The 14,353-nt window shown below is 34.6% G+C and overlaps 1 protein-coding gene across 1 annotated transcript in view; it reads left to right on the top strand.

Moving 5' to 3' along the window:
- Kiaa1109 (KIAA1109 ortholog) overlaps positions 1–14,353 on the top strand; it is a 207,895-nt gene that overhangs the window by 125,831 nt on the left and 67,711 nt on the right. Inside the window, exons 46-51 of the mRNA XM_005370400.3 lie at positions 2,567–2,742; positions 4,690–5,396; positions 5,867–6,112; positions 8,139–8,232; positions 10,621–10,671; positions 13,225–13,431. Of these exons, the coding sequence (XP_005370457.1) occupies positions 2,567–2,742; positions 4,690–5,396; positions 5,867–6,112; positions 8,139–8,232; positions 10,621–10,671; positions 13,225–13,431 (1,481 nt within the window). The remainder of the gene's footprint in view (positions 1–2,566; positions 2,743–4,689; positions 5,397–5,866; positions 6,113–8,138; positions 8,233–10,620; positions 10,672–13,224; positions 13,432–14,353) is intronic.

Below are 14,353 nucleotides of genomic sequence, written 5' to 3'. Positions count from 1 at the left end.
AAAAAATAAAAAATAAATTATATTGAAATTAAAAAAAAAAAAGCAGAGAAAGGGGTATGCCAACTCTACCATGTAACAGTTGGGGTGCTGAGAGATATTGGGAGAAACTGGCTGCCAGATACACTTTGATATGTTAAAGAGGCATCTCAGCCATTTTTCCCATGGCTGACACTTAACATAGATAAATAGTGAACTTGTTTGGAATATCTTTAAGTTTGAGTAGAAGGCAGATTGGAGAGTGGGACATAACATTTAAGAACTGTCCAACTGAAAGAGGCTTGAATATAAATATGTACTTAAAAGAAGTTCAGGACACACACAAAAGAAAGAAGGGTTGGGGCATAATGACATTTGTACAGAATTGAGAAATAGTTGATGTTTAAAGCCAATTGCAGAGATCTTTTAAACATACGGATTTTTATTCTAAAATTTTTGGGAAAGCTGGAAGTTTGTAAATTATTAGCTTCCCCCTTTTTTCTATGTCACATATACCAGATTTACTTATTTTATGTGTTGGAGTAGTTTTTAGGACTTCTCTTTCTTGCTCTCTTTTTAATGAGAGTGTAGGAAAATCTTTTTGGCTTCTGTTTCAAGTTCTTTGTGCTTATTAGTATTTGAATCCACTGAGAAACACAAAGACGTATACTCAGTTCAAATTTAGATTCAGTGAATGTATTCTTACTGCTAACAGAAAGACTGTAGCCTTAAAGACAAAGGGCGTGATTAAGGTGGTTTTAGAGGCAAACATCAGAAAGGCATGTATGACAAGTATTCATGGAATTGAATCCACCAATGGGCAATTGATATAGAGTATTATGGTACTCTACTATTAGAGAAATGTATTTGCTTCTGTGACATTACATTAGCTGGAGATTGGACCAGAGTAGTACACTTCTGTAAGCATTTAGAGAAGGAATCTTTAAAATATAAAATACTGTATTTGATAAAATACATTAAGTGTCTTACTTTCCATCCATTATTTCTTTCTTTCCTGGTATATAGTAATAAAAGACCATTTCATCCCTTTCCCATAGCAATCAGCAGATTTTACAGAAGTAAAAGCAGCTGTAAAATCTCACAGTTCCATTCCTCTCTCACCTGCAGGCCCCTAGGATTTCCCAGGTATTCTAGAGCCGAAGGTCAAAGGCCCTTAAGGAATTTCTGGCTCCCTATTAAGCTTCTTTGGCCATCACAGGGAACCTATATAAATTATTATTCAGGTCTAAGCACTCTAATAAATGGGATAGAGCAGTTCATTTCTGAGCAGGCCAAAAAAAAAAAAAAAAAAAAACAAAAAACAAAACAACAACAACAAAAAAAAAAACCCCAGTACTATTAGATTAGGACAAGTTGTCAGACTCAACAAGAGATCAATAGGTTATAGATGAGGTTAAGAAAACAGGATATAACAAATAGTGTGAAGTTAATTAGTACAGCCTTGTGGAAACAATGGTGGATCCTCAAACAATTAACCCCCAAATGCTGTATGCTTCAGCACTCCCACTGCTGACATAAGTTAAAAATTTCTCCCCATGTGCCAGACTAAAGTAAAATTGTTTGAATATTTTTCATACTAGGCTTTCACGTCTTCACAAGAATGGCATGTATTCTTAAGTACAAAGAACCTAGGACATCTGGGGATCTCAACTTGAGTCTCACAGCATAAACTTGCCTTCTTTAGTTTGTTTTGATAGAACATTTTAAGCTTCAAGACGAAAATCACTAAGGGATAAGGTGCCATGAATTACAAGGAGCTGGGAAACCACTGTATAGGATATATCAGACATAGGATATGGAGAAGGAAAAGGAAATAAACACCAGAGAGTTGATAATTAAAGTATTATGGTACTCTTGTTAGACACATTTGCTTCTGTGACATTAAGTTAGCTGGAAATTTCATGTGAGTTATGCACTTCTGTAAGCATTTAGAGAAGGAATCTTTAAAATATGTGTTCTAAAACATGCTAAGTGGCTGATATAGCCAAGTGATAGCATTTAAAAATGGGATAAGTGTTCATAATACAACATGTAAACTGCTTTTATATTATTGCAAGAAATGGTGAACTATTAGTGAACCGTATATATTGGTTTTTAGTTGTTTTGGTTTCGTTTCCACTCCTGGAATTTGAACTCATCTAGGCAAGTGCTCTATTACTGAGCTGTAGCCCCATCCCCTTTTAAAATGTTATTTTGAGATAAGGTCTCATTAAGTTGCCCAGGCTGGCCTTGAACTCACTCCATAGCCCAACAGGCTTTGAATTCACATTCCTTTTGACTGTCTTCTCTATTAGCTGTGATAATGGACTTGAGCCACAAGGCCTGGTACTTGTTTTGTTTTGTTTTAATAGTAGTACACTGGGTATTCATAGACTTTTTAAAAAGCGTGAATGAATGTAAATTATTTAAATCTCAGGGAAGATATAGCTAATCTTTGCTTTCATCAAAGCAATTATGATGTCTTTGGTTTCATTTCATTTTGTGGTAATAGATACTATGTGCTGGACTAAGAACAGAAGTAAACAATGAACAATTAATTATGTTAATATGGTTGTTTGATTTCTTCTAGGTTGTTTTTAAACCTCTTCTGAGTCATACTGGGATCCAGTCACAGGACACAATGCCACTCTGTTACCGGATGTACTTTGGAGAACATCTTTCATTTTCAGGAACTTTGGACTGCCTCAGAGCAGATATTGTAGATTCAGACACAGCTAAAGACAGGAAAGGCAAAAGAGCAAGAAGGTGACATGAGAGTGTATAAAAATTTAACCACGAGTTATAATTAATTTTAATAACAATGAGAAGATAATTTCTAATTAATAAATGTAATAACCATATCTTGTTATAATTTGTTGATTTTATTAATGGATCAAGCAGCCTATTTTAGGCATATTTTGAAGCATAAACATGAGGTATTCTAAGGTATATCTATTGATAAATGCACTCAGCGTTTATATGCTTAGCTTCAATAGTGGAGTTCTTATGGCTCTTTGGTTTTAATCTTTGCACTTAACAGTTTATTTCTAACTTACCTTTTGAGTCAACTTTTAGCAGATTTGTGTAGTCATGGATATATTTATGTATGTATGCATGTGTCTGTATGATTGTGTGCACATGTGTATGTATGAAGGTGGAGTGTACACATGCAGAGAGACCAGAAGAAGGTGTCAGGTAGTCTCTAACATTTTCTACCTGTTCATTTGAGACAGAGTCTCTCCCTCACCTGAGATTAATATTTTGTTAGTTAGACTGGAAGTTAGCAAGTGTGAGAAATTGTCCTACTTCCTTAACCCTTAGAGCTGGGCTTACAGGTTTTCATGGGATAGTTGGCTTGTTGAATGAGTCCTGAGGTCAATGCCAGTCCTCATGATTGCAGAGCAGACACTCTTAGTCACTGAGCCACCTCTCCAGCCCCTCAGACAGTATTAGGGCTAGAGTAAAATTCATATTGATAGCATGGCCATCAGAAATGCACATATGTGCACTGAAGATAGGAGCTGTTACTGCCGTTCTGTGTTTTCATGAGTAGTTCTTCCGGTTCCTTACTGCTTGAGTAGGCAGTGGTTTTTAAAAATAAAATGTTTAAAGTGATCATAATTCTTTTACAGAAGTTTTTAGATAAGTGAAGGGTTTAAAATTTTTTTTTTGGCAGTCAACTTCAAAGCTTTATTGTACAGGATAGAGGGCCACACTTCAGCCTGCCCACATCCAAACTTTTAAATTGCTATTGCTCTGAGATCCTAGTGACCTCCTTCATGATCTCCACTGGAGTTTGAAGAGAGTATAACCATGAAAGCTCAAAGCTTCCTTCCTTAAACACAGGCAGTATATTATATTACAGTTTATCTTTACATTGAAGATGAAAACCACATTGGAATTTATCATTAAGCTAAATTTATTTTTTCTTCTTAAATGTCTTTGCTACATACTTTTAACTATTCTTGTGACTTCTTGTCCTTAATTTTGTGGTGTATACAATGTCTTCATCCTTTTTTGGAACTTTTATATCTTTCTTGGCACCCCGAGTTACTTTTGGGTTAGGTTCACTGTCCAAAGTGGCTCCAGTTTTTCTGGATCTCAAAGACCTGGCATCTAAATCTCCAGAGACTCTTTTCTCTTTCTGCGTCTTCAAGATTTTTGCAGCAGTCTCACTTGTTTTCTGCTCTGCTGCACGAGGCTGGGGAATCTCACTCTGTCCTCCAGACCTTAAAATAATTTTTGTATCAGATTTTAGGAATTTTTAGTGTGGTTTTGTTTTTAATTTTCATTTCCATTTGAAACTTGTCAGACCAAGCTATGAGGACTTTCTAATAGCAAATAAAATTATAATGAGTTGAAAATTTAGTTAATCATTTAATATGAGGGCCTGCTTCTAACTGATCTCTTATTAACTCTAAGTTTCTATAGTGTTGGGTATACTGTTGGATTATTATTTTATTGAAACTTTTTAAATTGAAAATGAATGATATTGACTTCTTAGTAAATTTTAGTGTAAAAGTAACAAGAAAAACTAAAGTTCGTCTGCTAATTCCTGAAAAGACTAGACTAATGCAAACACAAATGTATTGACTATCTTACTTAATGGTACATTTTGCCTTCTAGGTTATTATGTTTATAAATTCATAAGAATATGCTATACTGTTCTTCAAAAGAAGTAACAGCTTTTTTTTTTTCTTTTGAACATTTTAGGCAAGGCCATGTGAATCTTCCTCCGCTTGAGTTCAAACCAGCATTAATGTTGGAAACCTTCAGCATCAGTGCTGTTGTGATGGAAAAGTCAGTGTGTACTCCTCAGAACCCTACCAGTGCTCTTTCCTTTCATGATCTCAATAAGCGCTATTACAACACCTTCCACTGCAACTTTACTATTTCCTGCCAGTCAATAAGTCAACATGTGGATATGGCTCTGGTTCGTCTTATCCATCAGTTCAGTACAATGATAGATGACATCAAAGCAACTCAGACCGACATTAAACTTAGTAGATACACAGCTGGATCAGCTTCTCCTACACCTACCTTCAAAACCAGAAAACACCGGGATTTCCGTTCATCTGACTTCAGCCGTAGTTCTAGAGGAAGTCTCAATGGTGGGAACAGAGTAAATAATGCTAAGAACAAACGGGCTAACAATGAGAACAACAAAAAAGAATCCCGAAACAAAAATTCACTAGGAAGGTCTGAAAGAAGAACTTCAAAAGTATCTAGGAAAGGTTCGAAAGATGTAGTGGATCACATGACCATCCATATGGATGACTCAGATTCTATTACAGTGTCAGAACAAAGTGAGCCTTCGGCTGAGTGCTGGCAGAATATGTATAAATTGCTTAACTTCTACTCACTTATCTCAGATCCAACAGGAATATTGGAAAAATCGTCAGAAACATTTGGACCAGCAGGTAATAGGCATTTTTATGATTTTTAAAATTTCTGTTTAGGAATGCTAAAGAGATGGTAGGTTGCTCACCATATTAATGGTAATAAATTATTGAAATATAGAGAAATTGGTAGTTACCAAGGAGAGATAATAGTGCTAATATTCAGATATTCTATCACCAAAGTCCCCATCTTCCCTGAACTTTTTTTTATGTTTTATAAATAAAGTTTGCCTGAACACCAGAAGGTAAAACTAAGCCACTAAATTGTCACACACCCTTATACTACTCTTTAAGAGATTTAGACAGATTTAATTTCAAATATCTACTAGTAGATACTAGGGAAGATGTTGGAAAAATAGTTATATTGTTTAGAGAAGGAAAAGGTCTAATTTGGAATTTGAAACCAAGAAAGTTAATGCAGTATTTAGATCATTCTTTCTGTTGGCTGCATTTTTCAAATCTCAAACCATATACTTCTGTTTGCTAAAAAGGTGTTCGGAGTCCTACAGAGCCAACATGTAGAGTTGTGTTTGAGAATGAACAAGACAACAACAGTTTGACTAAAACACAGAGAAAACGTAGTCTGGTAACCTCTGAGCCTCAGCATGTTACTTTAATTGTGTTTGGGATTGGCATGGTGAACCGCACACACCTAGAGGCAGATATTGGTGGACTGACAATGGAGTCAGAGCTGAAAAGGATCCATGGCAGTTTCACTCTTAAGGAAAAAATGAAAGGTATGATGCTTTTCTGGTACTGCGATGTTGCTTCTGTGAAAGAAGTGAATGTCAATTGTTGCAGAAATTCCTACCTAGCAGGCTTCTTCAGAAAATGAGACTTGACAAAATTCTGCAAGTTAGTCAAGATCTGTGAATAGAGGGAGCTTTGATACCTAGCAGAAGTCCTTGGGCATGGACTCATTAATGTGTGATGCTGAGTACCTATTCACTAGCTTGTCTTTGAATGCCAGTAACAAGTTTCTGATGTCTAAAAATTGAATAAAAAGTGAAATTTGTAAAATACTTGCTTTTCCTTACTACTTCTATAGAAATCTTATAACCTAATACTCATTTTAATATTTAGAAAAGCTAAGAGCTTTATAAAAATTCTATTAGTGGATGGAATAGTTCACTTCTATTAATGAAAATGTGCCATTCATCTAAAAAATGATAATAGTATAATAATTAAATCTAGGAGAACATCTGCTTGAATATAGTCCATAACTTTGTGGTGTGGGAGAATTGTCTGTATTGTGTCAGTCATGTTTTAAAAAAACACTGATTGGCCAGTAGCCAGGCAGGAAGTATAGGCGGGACAACCAGACAAGAAGTAGAGGCAGGGCAATGAGAACAGGAGTATTCTGGGAAGAAGGAAGCTCTTCCACAGTCCTGCTCAGACACCAAAGAAGCAGGATGTGACCTGCCCCGCTGAAAAAGGTACCAAGCCATGTGACTAACATAGTTAAGAATAATGGGTTATTATAAGTTATAAGAGCTAATATGAAGACTGAGCTAATGGGCCAATCAGTTTATAACTTAGGGAGACCTCTGTGTGATTTTCTTTGGGGCTTACCGGCTGTGGGAACTGGGAAGGACAGAAACCCCAACAAGCAGGCCCCTCCTGTTACAGCTTTGTGTATCACAAAAAAAATAATTCCACCAGATATAGTCAGTTGTAAAATATCCCCCAGTTTCAGAAATTTTTGTATTGCAGAAGAAAAGAAAATTATGAATGACTATGTGTTTTTGTTAATTTTATGGTTACCCAACAAATAAATCTAAACTTTGCATTAAATACCCATCTTTGACTGTTTTATTTCATGCCCTGACTATGAAACAAAAGTCAATCAAACACCGATTTTGCATGAAAATTTATGTGAGATTAAAGAAAATTGTTGCAGAAATGAAAGATTATAAATTGCTGAGAGACATACAAACATATTAATTCTCAAATACAAGGCAATAGATGTGTGGTGCACATACTTCAGATGGCTACATTGAAGTAGAATTTTCTTTAACTTCAGTGGTTTTAAAATTAACTAGTTTTTTTTTGTTCTGTTTTAATAAAATATAAGAGTTATATTGGTTCTTTTGGTTAGAATCTGGGAAATGGACAATCTCTTCTAAATCAATTGGTTTAACATTCCCCAAGTTTTATCAATAGTCTTTACACTGAATTTAATCTTTGGCCTTGCAATTCTAGTTCTTACAAACATAGGGGAAAAAAAAACATAATTTTGTGAAAATGACTGATGTTAAAGAGCTAATTGTTTTTTTATAGCCCCAAGACAGTTTAAAATTTATTCATTTCAAATTGTATCATAGGATTTAAATGAAAAAAAAATGGTAAAAGACAGAATCAGGCAAAATGACATGTTTATTTTATTTAGTTTTGTAAGTAATAAGTATATTAAAATCATAGCAACTATATGGACCAAGAGTAATAGTTTATTTGATTTCTTTTTTTTATGTTCACAGTATATCTGTGGTATAGACCATTTAACACCAGTAAATTACTTAATTCATGAAAGCTTGTTAAAGTGCATTTTTGTCTAATTCCAGTTTTCGTATAGACTCTGTATGCATATATGAACACAAAAAAGTAAGCTGAGGAAGTTTTCTTATGGCAGTTTAACATTGATTGCATTCCCTCATGATTTACAGTCATCATGTGTCACCAAATATATTGTGAATAAAGTAATTTTACTATAAGATACAATGATATTATTTCAAGAACTCAGATTATTTTTTTCTCATATTTAAGATGTTTTACATCAAAAGATGACTGAGACATGTGCTACTGCTCACATTGGTGGGGTTAATATTGTGCTACTTGAAGGGATCACACCAAATATACAGTAAGTGTGTTTACTTTTACTATTTTCTTATACTTCTTTGTTACAGCATATAGAACACTTGGAATTCCTTGAATGAACTGGTACTTGTTAATTTTGAGATTTACACAGTGTTTCTAAATACTGTCACTTAGAATATCACCTAATAGGATATGAGGGTGATCTGGCTGCAACATCTGTCACCCCATTGATCTCCAGGATTGATTTGGTTGATCTGGCTGGCTAGGCAGGTATCTCCTTCCTTCTTCACTGCCAATAGAGGATAACCGGTTTTTGGTCAAGGGTATAAAACAAGCTGCGTTCCTCTGCTAGAACCGCCAAACAAGCTCCCAAGAATATCACCTAGTAAAATATTTTTTGGAAAAAATAATTGATTTTGCTCTCTCTTCTTACCCTAAATTCACCTCTGTTTAAAAGAAAGAAAGAAAGAAAGAAAGAAAGAAAGAAAGAAAGAAAGAAAGAAAGAAAGAGAAAGAGAGAGAAAGAAAAAAGCCCAAATTTTAGGACTTTGTGAGGTTGTCTTATAGGAAAATGATCACAGTACAAATTTCTGTTTAGCATGTAGGTTGTAAGTTTTCCTATCATTTAAATAGTTAATTAAAACTACAAACTCTTAACTTTATATTAAGGATTAAGTAACTCACTTAATTTAATAAATTGCTTATTTTATTAGATAAGTAATCATTACTCATATTCACCTAGACTTCAAATTTGTCATTTTGCACTTAACAAACTTAACAGTAAAGCCTTTGAAATCTGTGTTACAGTATAAATTAAGCCTTTTTAAAAGAGCATATCTAGCCGGTGTGGCAGCTCACTACTGTAATTCCAGTACTTGGGAGGTTGAGGCAGGACAGTACTACAAATTAGAGGCCAACTTTGGCTATATATTGTGTGCCAGGCTACCCTGGATTATTCTTTTTCTTAAAGAAAAAAAAAAATCAATGACAACAAAAATCCAAGTAAACAAAAACCCATATATTATATTTCAACTCTTCTTTGTTTTCTTCTTTTTTAAATATAAGTTCTATTCTTGGATCTGTTCAGAATTATTTTGATATTGATAACATTTGCTCCTGGTATTCCAACACTGTCTATCAAGATTGCATTTAACCATATGGTATTTGCCTTAATTTCTAATTTGTTTTTAGTGGATCAGTTTTGCATTATAACTAAAATTGTTTAAATAATTAAGGTCATATTTTGAGAATTTGTTCCTCTTTGATGGGATAACTAATATTATGCTAATGTTGTCCTGCAATATAGCCCTCAAACTAGCTAATCACTAAAATAGAAGATTTGGCTACTACTGTAAAACTTACTAATAGATCAGCTAGTAAACATGATTAGTTACAGTTCTAGTCACAGTGTTCTGGAAATCTGGGTAATGCATATCTACCTTGGGCAACATTTTAAGTAGGTATCTACAAGCAGGCCAGAGCCTGGTAGAGGAGGTCTCTTGCCCAAGTAGCTTAAACCTGGAATCATTGACGGTTTCTTTCCAGGACCCAGATTCCATTTACTGAGCAGTCGTTGTTGTCTTCATGTTTTCTTCCTCTTTCTCCTCTTCATCTTCCTCCTCATCTTCCTCCCCTCCCCCTCCTTCTCCTTCTTTTTTTAAAAAGGGATTAGGAGACCAGGAAATCCCCATGGTTAAAACATTATAGAATAATATTTAGTTGTATTATGAAGCCCCTACTGTGGGTTAGGAACTGATTATCGGTTCCTTTACTTAATCTCAATGCAGTTCTGTAAACTGAGGTGATTTTAGCTCCACTTTATAGCATAACAAGAAGTTGAGATTTAGAAAGATCAAAGTGTCAGCATAAACTGTTTAAAGTAGTCCAGTCAGAAGAGCCCAGAGCTGCACTGCTTCCATCTTCCTCCCTCATCTGCAGAAAGTCATCACAGAAAGCACACTTCATGATTGTTCCATTGACTCTAGGCCTCTTCCCAAAGCAAGCCAGATTAGGTGTCCCCAGTGCTAGCTTTATCTTGTGTATCATTGTCTCTACTCTCTCAAGAGAATGCCTTCAGTCTCTTCAGCTTGTAAAAGTTAACATGCATTTAATGAGATTTTAAAAATGTAAAATTGATATTTCTTATCAGTTTTACTTGAAATGTAAAAGTTACTCATTTGTTACTGCCAACCTCTTAGAATTAAGACTTTTTGTTAACAGTTTTTGAATTTATTCTTCAGCATTTTATTTCTAACTGCAGTTGAAAGGAAATAGAATGGGGAAAGATAGTTTCAAAAGTAATTTGAAAAAATTTTAAGAACTGGACATTAGTAAAGTTTCCTGATGTGCAGTCCTGTTGTAACTAACTTACATATGAACGCTGATTGCTTCCTTTTTGTTTTCCTGCTTTCTCTTGAATCTGCATCTGTAGATTGGAGGATTTTCCTACATCTCCTACAAGTACAGCCAAACAAGAGTTTCTGTATGTCATACTATTTTTCATGACTTGCGATTAATATCATATTGTATAATGTTTATATTATCTTCATGGTATGTGTATAGCTAGCTACCATTTCAAAGCTTTACCATAGACACAAGTAGTTTAATACATATTAGTAGTCAATCACAGCCTACGTGAGGCTGTCTCTTAGGAAAGACAGACTTTTAGTGTGTTTAGTGTGTGTTACTTGTGTTTCTGTAGACATGTTACTGTTTGGTACTATAACAAAACCAAAAAAATTCACTTGGTGAGTTTTTGTTAGTTACGAAGTAATTTTTAAAAACTAACAATACAAATGCATGTTTCAGCTTTCTGATTTTTTTAATGGGAATATTTTAATTTCTGGTTGTCAAGTTTTATCTATGGCTTTTGCTACATGAGCATTTATGTTTTGAGTATCTTAATTTAAACCATCGTGCATATGATATTTTGTTTGCAGTCGGCTGCACTTGAGGTGCAGTGTAAATGTTGACCACATGAGTCTATCCCATGTCACATCAACATTTTACTTAGCACAGTTACGTCTTTGTACATTTTTTATAAAATTTAAATATGTTGACTAGGTAGGTGACCTATATGTTTCCTGTTGGTATGATTATCATATCTTATGGAATTTGTTTCATTATTGATAACAAGCCATAGACAAAACATCATTTGTTAAAAGTCTATTGTTGATATTAGCATGTTCTGTTTCATTTTATGAGCTAACTAAAAGTATTAAAAATTGAATTTTATTTCTGGAAAATATCCTATGTAATATTAGTGGTTTTTTTATGCCTTTTGTTTTTATAGAAAACCATAAACAGAACCACATTTAGTTCCACTCAGACAGTACCTAGATTTTTTTCTTTTTATTCATTTTCTCTGGATATATCAATATTGACTTTATAGAGAATGCTTTTAGAGGCCAAAGGTCACGTCTATTTCACACAAAGAAAATATTTATGGACGTAGATATTACGTACTAGAAAGGCTCCAGGAAGGCAGTAATGGAAAAGTAAAAGGTGGTCTTTGTTGTCATATCATCATGTTAGGCTACCCTAGTCTGTTCTCAGGCTTTCTGCTGAGAGAGACAGTTACCTAGAATACAGTTGCTAAGTGGGAAAGATTTCCTGGCTTTAAGCATTGATCATGTCACACATTCCATGTCGCTATTGTAGAAAAAAGCAAACTGATTTGAGGTAGTCAGCACAGGCCAAGTTATGTAAATTATATCCTCCACCTTCTTTCCTTTTTTATGTTGGAAGCCAATTCAAGGAGGCAAGGCCTGGAGGGAGTGTAGAGATTGAGACAGAGCTACTAGATTGGTGTAAAGCTGATAAAATTATAGTGTAAGTTATGCTCTCTACTGCTGAATGGAACAATTCTTCAATCTTTGAAATCAAAATTTCTACTGAACCACCTTGGTAGAGGCCTGTGAGCTTTCTATTTTAAATTTTGGTTTAAATTGAGAATTAAGTTTTGCACGTTTTCTTATAAAACCTTAAGTGATTTTTAGACAGGCTAACAGGTTATAAAAGTAGATGTGAAAAATAATGAAGATATATTGATTTTTTTCAACTTACACTTTTACTATATGTAAAGAACTAATAAAAGTTCAATGCACATTGAGCAAAACTATTGCTATTGAACAAACAACAGCAAGATTTGTGATGCAGATAAAGGCTTTCCAGAGCAAACAGCATGGTGATTCTGCACTGATGAAATCCAACTAGAAGTTGTAAAGGATGCTCTTGTCAGCCTTGAAAGAGATGTGGAGAGACCTGGGATATAAATTAGTTTGTAGGTTGTTAGTATGAGTCCTCTCCAGTTTCGTTATTTTTGAAGACAGTTAACCTCTTAGTTTAAGGTACACATGTATATTTTATTCAAGGAAGAAATAGTCATGATCTCACTTAAAAAATGATTAAAAGTTTGAACCATGCTTGTTATTCCCACTGTATATACAAAAAGTTCATGACAGATGTCCACAGAGACTGACTAAAGATTCATGGAAAGTGCAGTTTACAGAGCTCTGCCAGATCTGTTGTTAAGTCTTGGCCTCATCACACCAGAGTCTATTCTCACTTCCTTTTCCTGAGTTCAAGCAACAGGCTGTCTGCCTTCTATTTCTTTTAACAGAGTAGATGATTGTTAGAATGACGTGTGCTTTGATTATATTTTAGAAGTATAATAAGTGTATTTTTCTTTTTGTATTGTGTCTGTTGCTTTAGATCCCAAAAATAAATCGGAGGAAAAAAAGAGGATTTTGAGTGTGAAAAAAATCAAAATGGGATTTTGTGTGTGTGTGTACACATATAACGATGTGTTAATGATTGTGCTTTTACTCACATTAGTATTTACTAAAGAAATAATAGACTTTTCTCTGCAGTGTAAATTTAGTATCTTTTTAAGATCTTTTAAACTAGCTTTTCATACTCTTGACATATGAATGATCTCATTCTAACTCATTGAGTAAGAATATATTATATTCTTGGTATTCTTCCAAAATTTTCATTTGGCTATGTTTTAATAGTCTTCCTCCTCTGTTGCTAGAACTGTGGTGAAATGTAGTATTGCCAAGTCCCAAGCCCTCTACAGTGCCCAGAGGGGGTTGAAGACAAACAATGCTGCAGTATTCAAAGTAGGAGCTATCAGTATCAACATCCCTCAGCATCCTGCCACCTTACACAGCATGATGGTTCGAAGCTCTCACCAATTATCCAAACAAATCTCAGACCTTATTAGACAGCCTTCCACAGTGTGAGTTATTTCATTTTTTTATATATTCTGTGACTATACAATAAAATATACCTTTTATTTTTGCTGTGATAGCAGAGGTTTGCAGGAAAATGAGCAGTTACTATAAGCATCGACTTTCACAGTAATGGGACTGGTAGAGAGTATCCCAATAACATCATGGGAAAATCACAGTGCATGTCATTAAAGTATTACATCATCGTGGCCCTGTCATTGTCTCATGCTAAATAGGGAGCATAAACATAAAGTTTTAGAGATCCTTGATTTTTTTTGGCATCATAAGAAATACCAATTAGCTGGACGGTGGTGGTGCACACTTTTAATCCCAACACTTGGAAGGCAGAAGCAAGCAGATCTCTGTGAGTTTGAGGCCAGCCTGGTCTACAGAGCAAGTTTCAGGACATGTTCCAAAACTACACAGAGAAACCCTGTCTTGAAAAAGAGAAAAAAAAGCTGGGCAATAGTGGCACACGCCTTTAATCTCAGCACTCAGAAGGGAAAGGCAGGCAGATCTCTGTGAGTTCAAATCCAGCCTGGTCTGCAAGAGCTAGTTTAAGGACAGGCTCCAAAGCTACAGAGAAACCATGTTTTGAAAAAAATAATAAATAAATAAACAAATAAACAAGCAAACCATTTTTTAAAAGCAAATTAATGAATTCTAGAACTGTCAGTCCTTGTTTAATTTTAAGAAATTTCAGTGGTCATTTATAGCATGCATGGTTTTATATGTTCTTTTATTGTGAAATTACTGTTTATGATTGAAGATGAACTACAGTGCCATATAGCATTTTAAAAGGCAGTAAAGTCAGACCTTTTCACTGTAACTTACTCTCTGTGTATGTTGCCACTATTTATAGCTTCTACTTTTCTGATCTCTCTCTCTCTCTCTCTCTCTCTCTCTCTCTCTCTCTCTCTCTCTCTCTCT

The sequence above is a fragment of the Microtus ochrogaster genome, unplaced genomic scaffold, assembly GCF_000317375.1.
Source record: "Microtus ochrogaster isolate Prairie Vole_2 unplaced genomic scaffold, MicOch1.0 UNK78, whole genome shotgun sequence".
Taxonomy (NCBI): Eukaryota; Metazoa; Chordata; class Mammalia; order Rodentia; family Cricetidae; genus Microtus; species Microtus ochrogaster.
This window is presented reverse-complemented; position numbering and strand designations above follow the sequence as displayed.